This window comes from Trichoderma asperellum, chromosome 2 (assembly GCF_020647865.1).
Source record: "Trichoderma asperellum chromosome 2, complete sequence".
Classification (NCBI taxonomy): Eukaryota; Fungi; Ascomycota; class Sordariomycetes; order Hypocreales; family Hypocreaceae; genus Trichoderma; species Trichoderma asperellum.
The window spans coordinates 784,751-803,965 of NC_089416.1; the positions used below are offsets into that span (position 1 = coordinate 784,751).

The 19,215-nt window shown below is 49.6% G+C and overlaps 4 protein-coding genes across 4 annotated transcripts; 3 read left to right on the forward strand and 1 right to left on the reverse strand.

Annotated features, from left to right (window-relative positions):
- Window positions 1-660: 660 nt before the first annotated feature.
- TrAFT101_002570 (uncharacterized protein) lies at window positions 661-5,401 on the reverse strand. Its single transcript, XM_024899456.2, has 3 exons — window positions 4,287-5,401; window positions 2,207-4,229; window positions 661-2,141 (listed from the first exon to the last, which is right to left on the reverse strand). Exons 2-3 carry the CDS (start codon window positions 3,122-3,124, stop codon window positions 933-935), a joined length of 2,127 nt encoding a protein of 708 aa, XP_024763684.1. The 5' UTR covers window positions 3,125-4,229; window positions 4,287-5,401; the 3' UTR covers window positions 661-932.
- Window positions 5,402-7,724: 2,323 nt separating this feature from the next.
- On the forward strand, window positions 7,725-10,926 carry TrAFT101_002571 (uncharacterized protein). Its single transcript, XM_024904899.2, has 2 exons — window positions 7,725-8,425; window positions 8,522-10,926. Exons 1-2 carry the CDS (start codon window positions 8,183-8,185, stop codon window positions 10,613-10,615), a joined length of 2,337 nt encoding a protein of 778 aa, XP_024763686.1. The 5' UTR covers window positions 7,725-8,182; the 3' UTR covers window positions 10,616-10,926.
- Window positions 10,927-10,980: 54 nt separating this feature from the next.
- TrAFT101_002572 (uncharacterized protein) lies at window positions 10,981-16,233 on the forward strand. The gene is made up of 4 exons (XM_066126647.1): window positions 10,981-11,446; window positions 11,502-12,580; window positions 12,650-13,457; window positions 13,511-16,233. Exons 2-4 carry the CDS (start codon window positions 11,596-11,598, stop codon window positions 15,789-15,791), a joined length of 4,074 nt encoding a protein of 1,357 aa, XP_065982751.1. The 5' UTR covers window positions 10,981-11,446; window positions 11,502-11,595; the 3' UTR covers window positions 15,792-16,233.
- A 907-nt stretch (window positions 16,234-17,140) lies between these two features.
- TrAFT101_002573 (uncharacterized protein) lies at window positions 17,141-19,130 on the forward strand. The gene is made up of 2 exons (XM_024901741.2): window positions 17,141-17,801; window positions 18,050-19,130. The coding sequence occupies exons 1-2, from the start codon at window positions 17,376-17,378 to the stop codon at window positions 18,803-18,805; spliced, it is 1,182 nt and encodes a 393-aa protein (XP_024763691.1). The 5' UTR covers window positions 17,141-17,375; the 3' UTR covers window positions 18,806-19,130.
- Window positions 19,131-19,215: the final 85 nt, after the last annotated feature.

Below are 19,215 nucleotides of genomic sequence, written 5' to 3' on the forward strand. Positions count from 1 at the left end.
TATTGATGGGATGTCTGGGGACTGTAACCCTCCTAACTGCAGATAAAGGGGTGGCTATTCTGAAGAATACTCTATTCAGTAAGCCATCTTTGGCTGTGTTCAAGATAAATGTTAGTGCCTATTTATCCGGATATAGATAGATGTACCGTTGACGATGGTGTATTCTTTCTAAAAGGAGTGATTATAGGGGAGAGTGACCTGAAATATGTAGGTGCATGTCCTTTGGGGCTTTATAACTATCTTAAGGTGTTCACAGCCTTATGAGATAGAGGACCTTGTACCAAAGACGACTCTCTAAATTAGGAAAGTGGACTAATAAGAAGCAGTTGCTTGTGCAAGTGGGCTGTCACATATACGGGTCCAGCTGGGGGAAATAGAGAAGACACACCCATTACAAGGCTGTAGATAGAAGAGGAGAAAAGCCAGAAATCGAGTGTAAGAAAAAGGGAGGCATTAATGATAGAAACTTGGAGGTACGGGCAATCTTGAGAGGAGAATCTTTTCCAGTCAATCTGTCCAGATGCTTTTCTCTTCTTTTGAGAAGGTTAAGCGCATGCGCGTGTAATTCGGCATCGTATATCTCGAACAAGCCTCTTAGTTCAAAGCATCATTTTGACAATCTTTCTCCATTTCATGGAAGTAGTATGCAACGTATATAAGCGCTCGCTCAATTACATGAAGAACACATTTCACAACCAACAATGTCCATCATATACCCAAAGGTTTGTTTAATTAGGCCATCGATAATTCGTATCCCTCTACACGCATGTTCCGCATACGAAGGATATCATGCCTCATGGCTGTGTGATTTATCCAAGAGCAACTGCTTCATGTTGACAAGCTGTACTGTACATTCGCTATTTAGTTATACAATCCCTCTAAACCAAGTAGGGTATCGTTGTAAAATCATGACTCTTACTATCATGACTTTACTACCGCTTCCCTTTCCGTCTATTGCTCGTCTTCTTCTTTGCCTCCGGAACACTCATAGTGCCTCCTTCAAGCTCACCCTCCTCAATCTTTCCCTCATTCTCCATCTCTTTAAGTTTCTCTTGGCCAGAAATAAACATTGTCAAATCTCGATTCATCTCCTTTAGCTCCGCATTCTCCGTCTTCAGCTCCTCCATTTGCTTGCGCATCGTGGCCGCTTCGCCGTCGAGATGCTCGATGCGCTTCATTAGGCCTTCATTAATTCGCTTCTCCTCTTGCAGCGCCTGACCCAGGCTCCTCGCCAGGTTTTCGCCCTTCTTGGCCTTGCCCTTCTCTCGCTCGAGATCGCGCTCCAGCTGCGGTATGGTCTCCTTGGTGAGGGTATTGAGTTTTTGTTCCAGATGTCTAGATTTCTCCAGGGCTTCAGATGCTTGTTCTGCAGCCTTCTCGGCGGTGGCGGAAAATCTCGAGGCTTTGTCAACCATTTTGTTGATCATTTCCTCATAGTAAGCTCTTTGGGACTCGAGTTGACTTGTAATCAAGTGAGTGTACTCCAGCCCGATTGTCTGAAGCTTTGCCCGTGGGACCACGTCATCCTCTTCTCCTTCACTATTCGCTGTGTCATTACTTCTCATCGGAAGCTCGACAACTTTACCATCGCCCTTGTCGCGGATGAGGCGATGCACCCACATGTCGCCGGCATAATCCCACACGTATTGCGTCTCCAGCTCCAAAGCAAAGCAGTGTGCCGTATCTTTCCAGTGATCCTTGGCGTGACCCCCCTTGTACCGACCGCATCCCACATAACCACAAATCAAGCAAATCCAAAGGTCATCGACACAATCACAGACGCTACATAAGTTGGAAGACGATCCCCCAAAAGACTGGCTGTATGGATTTGACGGATCGCTCTCTTCCGAAGGGTTTGTAAATCGGCAAACCGGGCATCCCGCTCCTTTCCAGCTTTGCAAACATGTGCAGTGGAAAACATGAGAACAAGGCACTGTCATCAGTCCGTTCGTTTCGTCCATTCTCTCCAGACAGACGGGACATGTGGGCAGCTCCACAAGGTTTGGAGTCGGAGGAGGGAAAGGCTTCAGGCTATTCGAAACGGCTGCTTGGTTAGATGAGATGGAGTAGTCACGGCCCCTTGTCCGAGTTGGTCTTTCAAACGTGATGCTCTTCACAAACACCACATGGCAGGCCTGAGACTGTTTGCCAACGTCAGTATCCAGCTACTCATTCAAAAACGATATCGATTGATTTTCATACTTACCCCCATAGAGTTAAAAATCTTGCCATCATACTCGCGCCTCCACTGTTTCGCCCGTTTGCTGTCTCGAAACTTGAGCAAGACCAGGTATCGACTCATTCGTGATGTCATAACCATACGGCAATGGCTGATATCTCCTTGCCACCGTTCTCCCAAGAATCCCAAAAAGTCTGAAGGCGACATATAAGCAGGAACAGCAGGGATACATAGCGTGGTGCAATCTTGCGTATCACCAGCCTCCTCCTCCTCTACGTCCTCATTGTAGAGTCCAGGTGTCTCTTCCCCCTCTTTGTAGAAGTGTACGATGCCCCATCCAACTTCGGTATTCTTCCCCTCGAATTCGATGAATTCGGCCTTGGTGGCTGTGCCTGCGCCGCTGAACGATGGCCCCAGAGTCGGCGCAGCTGATGGCCCAGCCGCAGCTGCCGCCTTGCTGCCCTCTCCAGCCATGTTCCTCTCGTAGATTAAGCTAGGATCTACAGTCTCGATATTTATGCGCCCAAATCGCCAGTCTCGGATCGTGGTCTGCGGCTGCAAGGCAGTCGACGGCGATGAGATACCGTTCGCTCGCTCTGACGTCTGTCGTTTGGGCAAAGGCTCGGTTTTGTGTCCGTTCTGAATCGGTGCTCGCGGAACCCCACCATCTACGATTTCCGGCTTCTGGTTTGCGCCAAGCACAGCTATGCGGTCCAGAGTCGCCGACGCCCCAAAGGATCTTCGTCTATTTGTATCTAGTCTCTCGATATTGTATGCCTCGGAGCGATAAGTTCGAGGATGCGCGGGAAGGTCATCAAAAATGCTGGCTTCGTCCGAGGGTAGCCAAATATCTTGGCTGCTGCCTGTGTCAGGCGCTCTCTCTTCGGCGGCGGGGTTTTCGGTTGGATAAAGCTCGAATTTAATGTGGAAGAAATAAGAAGTCATTTCCAAGCTGTCGATGCCGGCGCCGATTCATAAGAATGTGCGTTCGTGAAGGAGCCGGACGTCGTGGTCGACGGAGTAAAATGGTGGGCTGTGAGGTGGCAAGAGTTGGAGGCTGCTCCTGGGATTATTAAGGCGGCAAAAGGTACTGAGCTTGGAAAGAATTCGTCCGTACTCGGTCGCTGTGCATGACACCAAACAGAAACATGAGCGCAGAGGCTGCAAGTTACATGTAGGACTGGAAAGTCAAATAGCAAGAGCTAAGCTTTCAGTTGGAGATTTGCAGCCAAAACGCCATGCGACTCCAGCGATAAGCGGCAGGCTACGGCGGTGGAGATAACCCAGAATCTACTCCACCTCGTCATATAAATCGACGAGAAAGTGAATCACTCCTAAACTACGACTAACTACGAGACAGGATACAATTTTCACAAAAGCTCATTATGGAGATCAAAAGATTGCAAGAAAAATCCGTTTTTTTTCTTCAACGGAAAGTGCTTGTATTGACGCGCACCTCGATATTGGCTACGCAGAAATGTGCTGGCATAAAGTATTGACGACCATCCAAATGGTCAAGTTCCCATATTTGTCGTGAAGTTCCATTAAACGCCTATCTTCCAAACAATCATTACCATACTGTCCATCGCAGACACACCTTACTGGCCACCACGCAGACGGAGAACCAAGTGAAGGGTGCTCTCCTTCTGGATGTTGTAGTCGCTCAGGGTACGACCGTCTTCCAGCTGCTTACCAGCAAAGATAAGACGCTGCTGGTCAGGGGGAATACCCTCCTTGTCCTGGATCTTTGATTTGACATTGTCGATGGTATCAGATGACTCCACCTCCAGTGTGATTGTCTTGCCGGTTAAAGTCTTGACGAAGATCTGCATACCACCACGCAGACGAAGGACCAAGTGGAGAGTAGACTCCTTCTGGATGTTGTAGTCGGACAGAGTCCGGCCGTCCTCGAGCTGCTTACCAGCGAAGATGAGACGCTGCTGGTCAGGAGGGATACCCTCCTTGTCCTGGATCTTGGACTTGACGTTGTCGATGGTATCGGATGACTCGACCTCAAGAGTGATGGTCTTGCCGGTCAGGGTTTTGACGACTAAGAGGCATGTTAGACCATGTTGCCGCATGGAAGAGAAGAATCAAGTTGACTTACAAATCTGCATACCACCACGAAGGCGGAGAACCAAGTGAAGGGTGGACTCCTTCTGGATGTTGTAGTCGGACAGAGTCCGGCCATCTTCGAGCTGCTTGCCGGCGAAGATCAAGCGCTGCTGGTCAGGAGGAATGCCCTCCTTGTCCTGGATCTTGGACTTCACATTGTCGATGGTGTCGGAAGACTCCACCTCGAGGGTGATGGTCTTGCCGGTGAGGGTCTTGACGAAGATTTGCATGGTTGCGGATTAAGCGGTAATCGCTGTAGAATGGCTGGAGTTGGGTATAGTAGAAGATTCCCTGGTAGCGGATGTTCCTTAGGGAGCAGAAGATGGGATGGGTTTGCGGATGGAAAAGAGAGAAGAAGAAGGTCGAGTGCTGACAGGCAGGCGGTCCTTTATGTAGTGACAACACAAGGAGGAGGCAAGTGGAAGCCTGAGGGGGGCGGTGACCCAACAAGGCGAGAAGGCGCAGTGACCAGCCCGAGCGCGGTGCAGCTGGCCCAGCAGGAGGTCACTGCTACCCGCGCCGATGAGTAACTGGTGGCAAGCGGCCCCACGCATGATTCATCAGCCAATGCACTGGCCCCGAGAAGGCTCCAGAAACGTCCGGGGAAGGCGAGGCGCCTGTTGTCGGTACCGCATCCGCACGCACAAGTCGGTGGGCCGCGAGGTATCGTGGACCTGCATCCGGATACGCTGCCCTCCACTTGGGGGTCAGGCATTCAGCCTATCGAACGCGGTGGGGCGCTTTATCGCTTTGCGCTGCGTGTTGCCTGCCGCCCCTCTTTTGCGTTCCCCCAGAATCGAAGCGCGGGCTGTCTCTGCGCAGCCCAGCCGGCTCGGCGTGGCAAATCGATGTGTTTAGCTGCGCAAGGAGGCAAATCACGGAAAATAGAATATGCATCTATATCGCGTCTATTTTCCACGCATTTGATGTTATTTCTTCTTCCATCTCTCCTTCCTTTCTCCCGCAGACACGATGGTTGCGGCCACTTGCCGCGCTTCGCCCGAGATGCCACCCGTACGGAGATGCACGGAACAGCAGCCCCTAGGACCTCGCCTTATCAGACCAGCGGTCAACGTCAGTGACGTAGTTGACTAGGCTGTCCAGGCTCGGCTACTGCACCAGCACGCAACGGCTTACCTGATTTTGCGCCAGACGCGCGCGCAGCTCACCAAACACGCTGGTCTAGGAACAGGAAAGTACATATCATCCGCAGTCGAGCAATCCAAATCAGGATGTCGTCATTCAGACCAGGGGTCGTCTCGCCATGCAGAAATTGCATCACCTTCACGATTTCGCTGCAGGAGGGGCCGAAACTGGCGTCCGGTTTTGGCACCCGCGGTTTCGCGCAAGCCGCTTCTGTGGGGGGGAGGGCTGGTTTATAGTAGCAGTTTGATAGAGATTGCAAAGTGCTATACACTTTGATGTACAAAGGTGGCTGAATTAATTGGCTGCGAATGGCATCGGCAAATTGTTCACCAGCTCGATTATTCCAAGCGGAATTCACTATTGGAAGTACTGATACTTTCTTTCACAGCCCCATCTAGCCTTATGCACCCTGATGGCTGAACACCGAATGAATTGCGCTGTCAGCACCGAATTTTGAAGACTATATCCTGCGTTATCGAACGGTTAAGTAACCTTGATAGCATTAATACTTGGCAGAGAGATGTACGATGAGATTACCGATATGGATCAGGCGTCTAGAATATTTAAAGTTAGAACATAGACAGGCCGTAGGTGTTATGATCCCTGTTTGGAGTCGATCCGGATCAGCCCGCCAGGAACAGTTATATTTCCACTTGCACGTGAAGTGGCTCCTGCTTTACGCCCTCTTCTGGGTGAGGTTTATCGATCCATTCCAAGTTAGTGTATTATCTACGTATATCAACAAACTGGGACCTCTGGGACAATCCATCATGACTAAGAAAAAATGATGAGATGCCTTGGGACAGGACGGACGCTATAAGTTTTACTTGAGGAAAAAATGTATGAGAGTCTCCGCAGCGAAGCCTCCTATCGAACATAAGGATAAGGATTGGAAATCAGCCGTTAATTTGCTACGCCTGCGTAATGAAAGAGAGTGTGGCCGTCTATCTGACGAGTTTCAAGCTGGTAAGCCCTCAGAAACGTAAATGACTTTGCCACAGTCTTGCTTGAGTAGGCACTAAGCTGTTTACCCAAATGCTGTCAAAGTATAGCGAAGAAGATTTGTTTAGTCCTAGCGAAGCCAGAGCTTCGAGGTGAAGAGTGTTTATGAATGCTTACCGAGATGCTGAGCTGATAAGAATGGCCAACATCATGCTAGGATTGTTCAGAAGCTATTGAACACCTGGATTCTCCGTGTAGCCTCACGAGGTTTGACCTTTCTTAAGCGATAATCTTGGTGATCTAGGCATATTGACAAAAAAAAAAAAATTGAAATCGAAGTTCATTACCTTAAAAAATCGGGAGAGACAGATATGTTAAGAGCGTTGCCCTTTACTTTGAAACCCTGGATAACACAGTCCACCAAGACAGAGTGGTATCTGGATCGTTAACTAGCGCCAGGATATTCCACGCCGTTTCTGCTGCCTCCCTCTGATTTAGGTATCTCTTGTCTTTCTCTTCTCCTTCGACCCAGGACTACTATTAGTTTCTGCCATATACTGGCATATTCTGTTGGCATTCAGAGCGGCGAGTTATTAGACGTCTCGAGTCGAGGCACATTTCCACCAAACATTTCCTAGCAAATTGTAATATCGTGTATCTAAATAATTCATGAAACTGAACACTGGCCCTTCTTTTGTTTACCTGCCGAGCCCTGGGAAAGTCTCTATCTTGTAGTGATTGACTAGAGATGCACTTGCAAACATCTGTTGGTTGATGCCAGATGTGGCTTGTAGAAGGATTTGCAGTTGACAGCGCGTATGGCGCGACCTCATCCTTATTTGGGATAGACAGCCGTGTTTCATTAGTTGCTCATGGCAAATCTTTTAAAGATAAGGTTGGACTTCATTGTTGGCGGTGCTTTGTTGCCCAATAGAAATGCCTGACAGGGATGTGAGGCAGCTTCGGTTGGATAGAGTTTGCTAGAGCTCACTGCAAGCAGAATTGTGTCTGGAGTTCAGACCTTAGCCTCTCCACATTGCGGCCAAAACACCAGTCAGTGTCAAAGGCTTTGTTTTGAGCACTGACGGTTGCGCGATCAAAGACAAATTCCAGACGCCTTTGTGCTCTCGCCTCACTTGCCTGGGATGGCATGATGAGAGTCGACGCAGGCACATGTTAATCGCGAGACAAGACACAGAATTAAGCCACTAGCACCAGTCCGTGCGACCTTGTACGGAGCAGCATGCCTTGTTTCAGCAGCCTTACCGTGCCGCATCGCCGTTCGTCCGTCCGCGGCTAGCGCTGAAGATGTACCGGTTGCTCCCTGTAACGTTAATATTACTGGCACTAAAGATAGAGATCACATGGGAATTGGCTCGAAGCTGGACGCGCTCTTAATTTGAGAGGGAGGAAGCCGAGAAGAATCCAACAATCGCTTGATCCTGCACTGTTCCGTTGGAATGCTCCCTATTCTCGTTTTTCTCCTTCAAAAAGGCGAAAGAAAAAGGCTGCGAAGCTGAATCCATCTGACCCATCACATCAGCTACAGTAAGAATCTTAAGCCCCTCCTCCGCTCCACGCAAGAAAGCGTCATTCATCCCGTGCCAGCTTTTCGGACTAAAAGCTCTGGAGCTGCGGTGCTAGAGGGGTTGATCTGTTTTTGTCCACTTTTTCTCTCTTTACACACATCAAGCTTCGCACAGCTTCAGTGCTCTCTCGCTCGGCACGTCGATCAGAGTTACAGCGGTAGAACCACCGCTAGCGAGGCGAAAGAAGCACAAAAAGAGGGCTTTTGCAATCATGGCCTCGAAAGAAGTCGCGGCGTCGACTGCGACGGATGCAGAGCCTCATGATGCATCGGCTGAGGGGTCTGAGCAACCCCAGAAGGAGCTCTACCCCATGGTCAACTGGAAGTACGACCTGTTTCTCTACGGCATGGGCAATCTGGTAAACCTGTTCTTCAGAGAGGTCATACCACGAGGCGCCTGGAGAGTTCCACAGACTGGGCCGGTGCTCTTTGTCGCTGCGCCGCATGCGAACCAGGTATGAAGGTCCTCTCTTTTCCGTGCAATTTCTTTTTTTGTGCTTTGCGATAAATAGAAGCAGAAGTAAACGCCATGCTTACGCCGATCCCAACAGTTTGTCGACGCCATCCTTTTGCAACGAACGCTGCGACTAGACGCCAACCGACGAGTATCGCTCCTCATTGCGCAGAAATCTGTTCACGGTTTTATTGGCTGGGGGTCACGCCAGGTCGGCTCGGTTCCCGTCGGGCGAGCACAAGATGCCGCGAAGCCTGCGACGGGCTTCATCTATCTCCCGGACCCGATCAATGACCCGACACTGATTCGAGGAGTGGGCACAAAGTTTGGCGAGGGCGAGGGTGAGGCCCAGGGAATGCTCTTCCTGCCGCCGGGAAAGAAGACGTCGGGCGAAAGTGTCAACATTGACAAGATCCTTGGCCCCGAAGAGATTCGCATCAAGCGACCATTCAAGACTCAGCTGGGCCTGCAGCAGCTCACCGGTCGAGAGGATATTGACAAGGACGGCAATTTTACGAACAAATCAACCAACGGCCCCGCGCCGGGATATCAGGGGACTAAATTCAAGCTTGCGCCGCATACGGATCAGACAAAAGTGTACGAGGCTGTCTTTGCACGATTGAGGAGTGGTGGATGTGTCGGTATCTTCCCCGAGGGCGGTAGCCACGATCGCTCCGAGCTGCTCCCAATCAAGGCCGGCGTGGCCATCATGGCTCTGGGAGCGCTGGCTGAATCGCCCAACTGTGGCCTCAAGATTGTCCCCGTGGGCATGAACTACTTCCACCCACACAAGTTCCGCTCGCGTGCCGTCATTGAGTTTGGAGCGCCCTTTGAGATCCCACCGCACGTGGTTGAAATGTACCGGAATAACCAGCGAAGAGAGGCAATCGGTCAGGTTATTGACACAGTCTACCAAGCTCTCAGCTCTGTGACGGTCTCGGCCCCGGATTACGACATCCTGATGGTGATCCAAGCGGCAAGAAGGCTCTACAACCCTACCGGCAAGAAGCTGCCCCTGCCTGTCGTGGTAGAACTAAACCGTCGTTTGGCCCTGGGCTACGAGCGCTACAAAAACGACGAGAGGATAACCAAGCTGTCCAAGAGCGTAAAGGAGTACAACTCGCAGCTGCGCTATCTCAATTTGAGAGATCACCAAGTGCAGTACGCCACCATGTCGATCTGGAAAGTCATTGTGCTATTCATCTACCGCTCAATCAAGCTATTGATTCTCTTCCTCTGCACGGTTCCTGGCCTCCTCCTCTTCTCCCCGGTCTTTGTAGCCACGAAAATCATCAGCAGACAGAAGGCCAAGGCGGCGCTGGCAGGCTCTACTGTCAAGATTCGCGGTCGTGACGTCATGGCTACATGGAAGATTCTCGTTGCCTGTGGATTGGCTCCGACGCTCTATCATGGCTACTCGATTGCCGTAGTTGCCAGGGCCTGGTATGACCGTCTCTGGGGCTATCTGCCTGAATGGGTGCCTCTTATTTTGGTCTACCTGGGTACCTGGGTGGCCTGGACTGCCATTACAATTGCTGCGCTGCGGTTCGGAGAAGTGGGGATGGACATCTTCAAGTCTCTTAGACCACTGGTGCTATGTCTGGTCCCGGCATCTGATTTCAACATTCACAAGCTGAAATTGAGACGGGCAGAGCTTAGCGCCCAAGTAACGGAGCTGATCAACACGCTCGGACCGGAAATGTTCCCAGACTTTGATAAGACGAGACTCGTTCCTGATTTTACGAAAGTCGAGACAGGCGGGACTCAGTCGTCACCTACAGAGACTCGCCTCCGGCGCGACAGCGACCAGTCAAGCACCGGTGTCGACCTGGAGACACCACCCGCGCTGTCACGACGCAGCACTACCCAGTCCAGCCGCTTGTTGCCTAGGAATGACTCTTTCAGTAACATTGGCAGAGTTGGCATCTTCTCAACACGGCCGCCATCCCGGTCACGGAGTCGGTCGAACAGCTCGGGTGGTGGCTTTGGGTCTAGTGGCTTCCCAATCAGCGGGTTCACAACTTTGGATTCTGCCGAAGGCTTTGGTGAAGCCAGTCGCAAGATCAGGGAAGCCATGAAGGATAGACGGAGGAAATCTGACAAGGTCAAGATGCAGAGTGGTGCGGATGAGGACGAGGATTCTGATAGCGACGAGGACGGATACAACGAGGCGAGGAAGAAGAATGTGTAAGAGAACCGACGAGAAGCCCGCTTAATGAGGGTGATTGGTGCGCGGGTGTCACATACTGTTCTTTTTGGTTTTTCCTTTCTTTTCTGCTTTTCCCCTTTGTTTAAATTTCTACCCTCGGAGGTTTTCTTCTATCTTTCGTATATATGTATGTATTTTATCGAATCTCACTAGGGAAATAGCGAATGTGGGTTTCTTGTTGGCATTTCTTGGGCCAGCGATGGACTCTACAGCCTTTCATGGCCAATCATACATTTGTTCCAATGATACGCAAGGTGGTATTGCTACGAGCATAAATAAACAGCTTCCTGAGTTGACTTAATATCGGAAATCCCCCAGTCGGTGCCAGAAAAACCCGAGTCTGAAAGTCACTAAAACCTATGATAACAGTGTCTGCTCACGTCCACGCGCATGTAAGCTGGTAAACATTGTGCAGCCATCCAACCTTTGGTGTGTTTCGCTTTGCGGTGCGGGGGAAATGCCTGGGTGCTGCACCCAACGAAACACCACAAGCGAGGCCTGAGTGAATTTTGTACTTGACACAGCTGCGAACAGAAATAAGCCACAAGTTCAACCCCGACAAATGAGGAAGCGATTATGCAAATGCGAGTAGGCGCCCACGGCCGAGGTAACCCCAGCGAATAGCTAACCACGGGTTCTCGCCAACTTGTTTCTGCCTAATATTGCCCAGCCGCTTTTGTTTGATTGATGGCCGCGGTATCGTTTCTTCTTTCATAATCATTGGGCTGTTTGGGGTATTGTACACTTTGTCAACCAAACTTCAGCACAGATCTCAAAATCTACGCAACTGGAGAGGATAAATTGCGCTGTCAGGTTAGTTGTTATGCTTGGTGATCACAGCGTCTACAGACGGAGCTAACTTATCCAGGTGGAAGCAAGTGATCTTTCTGAGAAACCTCGGCGGCCAAACATTAACCGTCCTTCTTGCTTCGCCTGACATTTGAATCATCCTACGAGCGGACATGCCTGAGCCCAAGGACTATACGGTCGGCTGGATTTGCGCCATAAGAACGGAGTATGTAGCTGCACGACAATTTCTCGATGTGGAACACACAGAACCTCCAATCGTGTCACCCAACGACAATAACGCTTATACACTGGGTGAAATAGGGGGGCACAATGTCGTCATTGCCGTTTTGCCTGACGGGGAGTACGGCATATCCTCTGCCACTAGTGTTGCAAAAGACATGATACATAGCTTTTGTAACATTAGAGTTGGCCTGATGGTCGGGATTGGTGGCGGTGCACCGAGCAAAAAGCATGATATCCGTCTGGGCGACATTGTAGTCAGCGCTCCTCGAAATGGAAAGGGCGGCGTGTTTCAGTATGACTTTGGCAAAACCATTCAAGATCAGGGTTTTAAGCCAACGGGGTTTCTGAACCAACCTCCAACTGTCCTACGTACAGCAGTGACTTTAATTCGTGGCCAGTACGAGAGCGATGGCCACGAGCTTGAAGGGGATATCAACAACATCCTCCAGAAGAAGAAAAGACTCCAGAAGATGTATAGCCGGCCAGATCCGAGTAGCGATAGGCTATATCAATCCCAAGTCGTGCATTCTGCAAATAACGACAGCTGTATAACAGCTTGTGGTACTGATCCAGCAAAGATAGTACAGCGATCTCAGCGAACTGAAGACGAGGATAATCCGGCAATCCACTACGGCATAATTGCCTCAGGAAATCAGGTAATGAAGGATGCTTTGGTTAGAGATATGCTTGCTGCAGAAGAAGATATACTATGCTTTGAAATGGAAGCAGCGGGGTTAATGAATAACTTTCCTTGCCTGGTTATCCGCGGTATCTGCGACTATTCGGATTCCCACAAGAACAAGGAGTGGCAGGGTTATGCGGCAATGGCGGCAGCTGCGTATGCCAAAGACCTTCTCCGTCGAATCGCTCCAAATAGGATTGAAGCTGAGAAGAAGATTATTGAGGTTCTCTCTGGTGCGTCTAAGGTAGTTTAATTACCCAGTAACAGTACAAAAGTGTTAATTATGTGTCAATTAATGCCAGGCGTCCAGCAAAGCATTGACAAAGTTATCCAAGTGCAACATAACCAAGCTAACAAGGATATCCTTGACTGGCTTACGCCAATTGAATATGGGCCTCAGCATAGCGACTTCTTCAACAGACGAGCGCCGGGAACTGGGCAGTGGCTTTTAGATTGCGTTGAGTACCAGACTTGGCTGAACTCTGACAAGCACACACTATTTTGCCCTGGCATTCCAGGATCAGGCAAAACGATTCTCACAGCGATCGTGATAAACGATCTCCTTTCAAAATTTAGGAATGACAAAACGATAGGCATTGCGTATATCTACTGCAATTTCAAGCAGAGAGACGACCAGAATATGGAAAACTTGGTGGCGAGTCTGTTGAAGCAGCTAGCTCGAAGCCAGTCTTTCCCAGAGAGTGTGAAAGATCTCTACAACCGACACAAAGAGAGGCAGACGAGGCCATCAGTAGACGAATTCTCACAGGCTCTCCAATCCGTCGCAATTATGTACTCAAAAGTGTTCATCATTGTCGATGCGCTTGACGAATGCCAACCTTTTAGTGACTGCGGATTAAAACTCCTGTCATATATTTTCCACCTTCAAGCCAACACTGTAGCGAACTTCTTTGCAACCTCACGACCCATTCCGGAAATTGAAGAGCAGTTCAAGCTTCAAAATCACCTTAGGCGAGAAATCTTGGCAGCTCGTGAAGATGTACGCACATATCTTGATGGCCACACGTCGAATCTCCCAAGATGTGTTGCAAATAGGCCAGACATCCAGGGAAGGATCAAGACTGAAATTACAAGTGCAGTGGATGGAATGTAGGAATTTTGCTTCCGCTGAAGCTACCAAATGACTGCTGACATTCGCCCAGGTTTCTGCTTGCGCAGCTTTATCTCGACTCGCTCAAAGACAAGACATCCATAACGGAAATCAACACTGCATTAGAGCAGTTTAAGAAGCAAAACCAACTGGAACTAGGAGAAAATAAGAAGCGCGATATTTTGGAAAAGGCATATAACCAAGCAATGGACAGAATAAACAGTCAGATGCCAGGCTTTCAAAGGCTTGGAAAGAAGGTTTTATCATGGATCACCTGCGCAAAACGGCAGCTGACCACATCGGAACTCCAACATGCTCTGGCGGTAAAGGCTGGGAGCACTGAGCTTGACCGAGACAATCTTCCAGTAGTTGAAGACATGGTCTCAGTATGTGCTGGATTAGTCACAGTTGATAAAGAGAGCGATATCATCCGATTAGTTCACTACACGACCCAGGAATACTTTGAACGAACACAACGTAATTGGTTTCCGGATGCAGAGGTTGATATCACGGAAATCTGCGTTACGTATCTCTCTTTCAGTGTTTTCGAGAGTGGATGTTGTCAAGATTACTTTGAGTTTATAGAGCGACTAGAATCAAATGAGCTCTACGACTACGCCGCGCATAACTGGGGGCATCATGCTCGCACTGCTCCAGAGAAACGACTAATTCTTAATTTCCTAGAGAGCGAAGCTAAGGCGTCTGCCTCAGCCCAAGTAATAATGGATAATCAAGGCTATGAAATCTATACCCAAGAGGGTGGGAGAATGACAGGCGTTCATCTTGCAGCGTACTTCGGACTAACGTGCATGACTTCCTTGATTGATAACGGGCATAATGCAGATGTTAGGGATGGTGGTGGACGAACGCCACTCTTCTGGGCCGCCGCACACGGACAAGAGACCGTTGTGAGGTTGCTGCTTGAGCAAGGCGCTGACATCGAGGCGAAAGATGATAAAAATTGGACACCGCTTTATTCCGCTGCAGTTAATGGGCACGAGGCTGTTGTGAGGATACTGCTTGAGCAAGGCGCTGACATCGAGGCGAAAGATGATAAAAATCGGACACCGCTTTATTGCGCTGCAGTTAATGGGCACGAGGCTGTTGTGAGGATGCTGCTTGAGAAAGGCGCCGAGATTAAAGCGAAAGATAATCACAGCCACACACCGCTTCAGTCCGCTACAGTTAGTGGGAATGAGGCTGTTGTGAGAATACTGCTTGAGCAAGGCGCTGACATCGAGGCGAAAGATGATAAAAATTGGACACCGCTTCATTCCGCTGCAGTTAGTGGAAATGAGGCTGTTGTGAGGATGCTGCTTGAGCAAGGCGCTGACATCGAGGCGAAAGATGATAAAAATTGGACACCGCTTCATTCCGCTGCAGTTAGTGGAAATGAGGCTGTTGTGAGGATACTGCTTGAGCAAGGCGCTGACATCGAGGCGAAAGATGATAAAAATCGGACACCGCTTTATCGCGCTGCAGTTAATGGGCACGAGGCAGTTGTGAGAATACTGCTTGAGAAGGGCGCTGATATTAAGGTGAAAGATAATAATAGCCTGACACCATTTCATATGGCTATAGTTTACGGGAATGAGGCCGTTACAAGGATATTGCTTGAGAAAGGCGCTAATATCGAGGAGAAAGATATATTTAATAACGAGACGCCGCTTTTCTGGGCTATTGAGGAAGGGCATGAGGCCATTGTAAGGCTGTTGCTTGAAAAGGGTGCTAATACTGAGGCGAAATGTAGAAATAGTAATCAGACGCCGCTTTCGCAGGCTGCGACATACGGGTATGAGTCTATTATAAGAATACTGCTTGAGAAAGGCGCCGATATTGAGGTGAAAGATAATAACAATTGGACACCTCTTCATTTGGCTGCTGCTAGAGGGCACGAGGCCGTTGTAAGGCAGTTGCTTGAAAAGGGTGCTGGTATTAACTCAAAATGTTCAAATGGTAATCTAACGCCGCTTTGGTTGGCTGCGATATACGGGTATGAGGTTATTGTACGGCTGTTGCTCGAAAAGGGTGCCGACATTGAGGCGAAAGGTACCTTTGGCCAGGCGATACTTATGCAGGCTGCGGAACACGGGCACGAGGCCATCGTGAGGCTATTGCTTGAAAAGGGAGCCGATGTCGAGGCGAAAGATGTATTTAATAGGACGCCACTTTCGTGGGCTGCTAAGAATGGGAGCGAGGTCATTGTGAGGCTGTTGCTTGAGAAGGGCGCTGACGTCGAGGTGAAAGATACGTTTAACAAGACGCCACTTTCGTTGGCTACTGAGAATGGGCATGAGGCCATTGTCAGGCTGCTCCAACCAAAGTCTCAATAACTACAAGACTATACTTTTCAGAACATGATACCTGTGTGACTAGTTTCAGGTGATGAGAGCCTTCAATACCTCAATTTCGGCCGCTCAAAGCCTCTTTTATTATTGATGAAGTGGTGTTCTCTCCCTCACCTTGTATGAGGCTATCTGGGCTTGGGTTCGGCTACCATAACAGCACACAATCTGTTTTAAAAAATCTCTGCTAGAAGCTGTGATTCATTGCTTTTTTTTTTCTCTTTTCACTTTTACTTTCACTTATATATGCTGTGGTGGCTAGGCTCTATTTATAAATTTGAGAAGGCAAGGTCATTGGGCCAATTTCTGCAATAGATAAGTGCCTGCACGAAGTGAATGCAGAACATGTATATCTGGTGGGAAGCTGCAGCACCATACACTGTCTTGGTGGACTTGTGGGTCTCTTCCTTCCCTTAGTATGTACTTGTGGGCGTTTTGAGCTTTCTACAACTTGCAAAAAGTGTAGTTGCGTATAATATATGGTGCTACGGCGTTTGAACTTACCCATAAGATTATAAATAGAAAGAGGAAGTTATATCCGACCATAACGATGTGATGTGAGAATGCCTATGCAAGGCTGCAAGGTAAACTCGTGACGCAGAAATGTCGCAAAATCTGAAGACCTAGAGAGTCTCCTTCTTGTATGTGGACGGCTAAGAGTTTTGGTGATGTTTGACTTTGTAGTAATAGGTAGGTACCATACAACCATAAGGGGGTAGCATCATTCATGTCCGCTTACGCAATCGCTATTAAGGAATATTTCATTGTGCTTATGGTATTTTACGTTTTTGGTAAGCTTAGAATGAATGGACTGCGATGTTATTATAATGGTGAGCAGCGTGCGAATAGTGCCAAGCAAATGGGGGGGTGGTTTAGTCCGTAGACAAGGGCCGGTGAATTGGGCTCGGAGATGCTCGGCGATGGTTGGGACCAGAGATTGTGGGGGAGATTACGCGGCAAACAATGAAGGGAGTGATGGATAATTTGTCTTTTCAACCGCTAGTTGGCCGTAGATTAACATGTAGCGGACGAGGCTTGGAACATGGGATGACGACTACAGCAAAAGTTCGAGTATGCGGAATACCGGCAGCGACATCCAGCGATGCTGCGATGACGGGAATTTCCCCTTTGGGCGCGGCCCTCCACCCACCCATCGGCTTAGCATCCGAAGCGAAGAGTGGGAGGGGCGCTGCATCTGGCAATCCAGGTGGGCTTGGTGGGGAGCCGATTCGCAGTGCCGCGCGGTTGGGCAGGATCTGATAAGCATTTTCGTGGTATTGTGCTTGCACCGGTAAGTCCGAGCTTTGGGGGGAAATCAAGGCATTCAGATGCCCGTTTCCTTTTAAAGGAGCCCGGCTGTAGTGCACGGCTGTGGCTGTTTGGTCTTTTTTTTGTCTTTTCCTTATTCTTTTAAACTTTGTTTATTCCGTTTATTTAGCAAGCAAGCGATTGTTTTGTTGGAACTTGAAAGAAGTTGCCCCTTGACTAGGCACTGGGCTTCGGATATCCACTTGGACTATTTTCCACTCTACTCGGAAGCGCTTTTCTTTTCTCCTTCTTCTTCCTTTCATCATGCCACCCCCGGCCGCCACAGCCAACGGCCACGCAGCAGCAAGCCCTCGCATGCCCGTCAAGCAGAAAATGGCCGTCTCGCTGAAATCGCTCATGAACTCGGTGCTGGGCGCCGTGCCGGCCTCCGTCGCGGGGCAGCTGGCGGCACCGTCGTCGAGTGGGGGCTCGGCGCCGATGGAGGTGCTGTTTGACAAGACGAGCGCCGAGGTGGACGGCGACGAGTGCCTGCACGACTGCGAGAGCTGCTCGGTCAAGTACCCGCGCGGCTTCAAGATTGACGAGGAGGACGTGCTGTACGGGCAGGTCAAGGGCTGGAGCACGCATGTGCTTGTGGGGACGGGGAAGAGTGACTGGGTGAGGGATGTGGCTGATGAGAAGGGCAGCGTGATGGAGGCGATTCAAAAGGTTGGCGGAGTGACGAATGGGGTGAGTTTTTTTTTTCTTTCTTTTTTTCATTATTATTCATTTTTTGATGTGAATGAGTGAATGAGTGTTGGAGCATGAGATGAGATGATGAGATGAGATGAGATATGATAGTAAGACGATGAGACGTGTTCAAGTGAACCCCTTCATCTTGCTTGAGGAGAGAGAGAAGAAGAAAAAAAAGGGGGGGTTCAAGACGAGAATGAGAATGAAAAGAGTCAAGATATATATGGCTAACCACTTTCTCACAGAGACTCATGCTGTCCGCATCCAACATTCCCACGCCTCACGACACCCATGACTACTCAGAGCCCACCACCGTCATCCTCCTCCCAGCCTTTGTCACCGTGCAAAACGTCCATCCAAAGAACGTTTCCCAGCTCATCACCGGCGTCATCAACAATGCGCCCACAAGCGCATCGCCTCTCGTCCCCTGGCGCTCTGTCATCCCCGCCTCACTCCCCAGCCCAGACGCCTCATTAGCAGATCTCACAATCAACCCATGTCCGCACAGTGCCGTGATCCTCCTGTGCAGCCAGAAGACGCGTGACGCCCGCTGCGGCCAGAGTGCGCCGCTTCTACGCAAGGAGCTGGAGAGACATTTGCGTCCGCTGGGCCTCTACCGCGATTTGCACGACGAGAGACCGGGCGGAGTGGGCATCTACTTCATTAGCCATGTCGGAGGCCACAAATACTCTGCTAATGTGATGGTTTACCGACGGCCGAATCCTTTTGGCAAGGATGACGAGCCGCTGCCCGAAGGAGTAGTGGAAGCGGTGGCGGCAAAGGAAGATGCTGAGGAAGAAGCCAAAGATGAGAGGAAAACAAAGACTGAAGAGGGAGACAAGGAAGATGTGGGAGCTGCGCAGTGCATTTGGTTGGCGAGAATAAGACCAGAGGACTGCGAGAATCTGGTGAGATATACCGTGTTGAAGGGTAAGGTTGTCAAGCCCGAAAGGCAGCTGAGAGGAGGATTTGATAGAGGCAGGGGGCTGATGAGTTGGTAAATGTCGAGTGGTGAATGAATTGCGATGCTCTTTTTTCTTCTTCTTCTTCTTCTTCTTTTCTTTTACTTTAGCTTATTTTATTCCAGAATGCCTTTTCTTTTCGTTTTCAGCTCGAGTTGCTGCCTTCAGCCTCGGCACATGAGGACACACACATGGGTTTTATATAGAATGTACACTTGGCATTGCGGCGATAGAAGTGAGGCGGTACCAATACCTTGACGAGGCGAATGAAATGAATCATCATCTGCTGTTTATTAAGCGATGCTGTCTCCTAATTGCTGCTATTGGCTGCCACTGACTGCTACCCATGCAGGTGCTTCGTTCAGCTCATCTCACTTAGCCCAAAAGGTGCTGTCGCGTCGTAACCTGCAGCACAGCAAAACGGCGGCTATATAAGCAAAGCATCATCG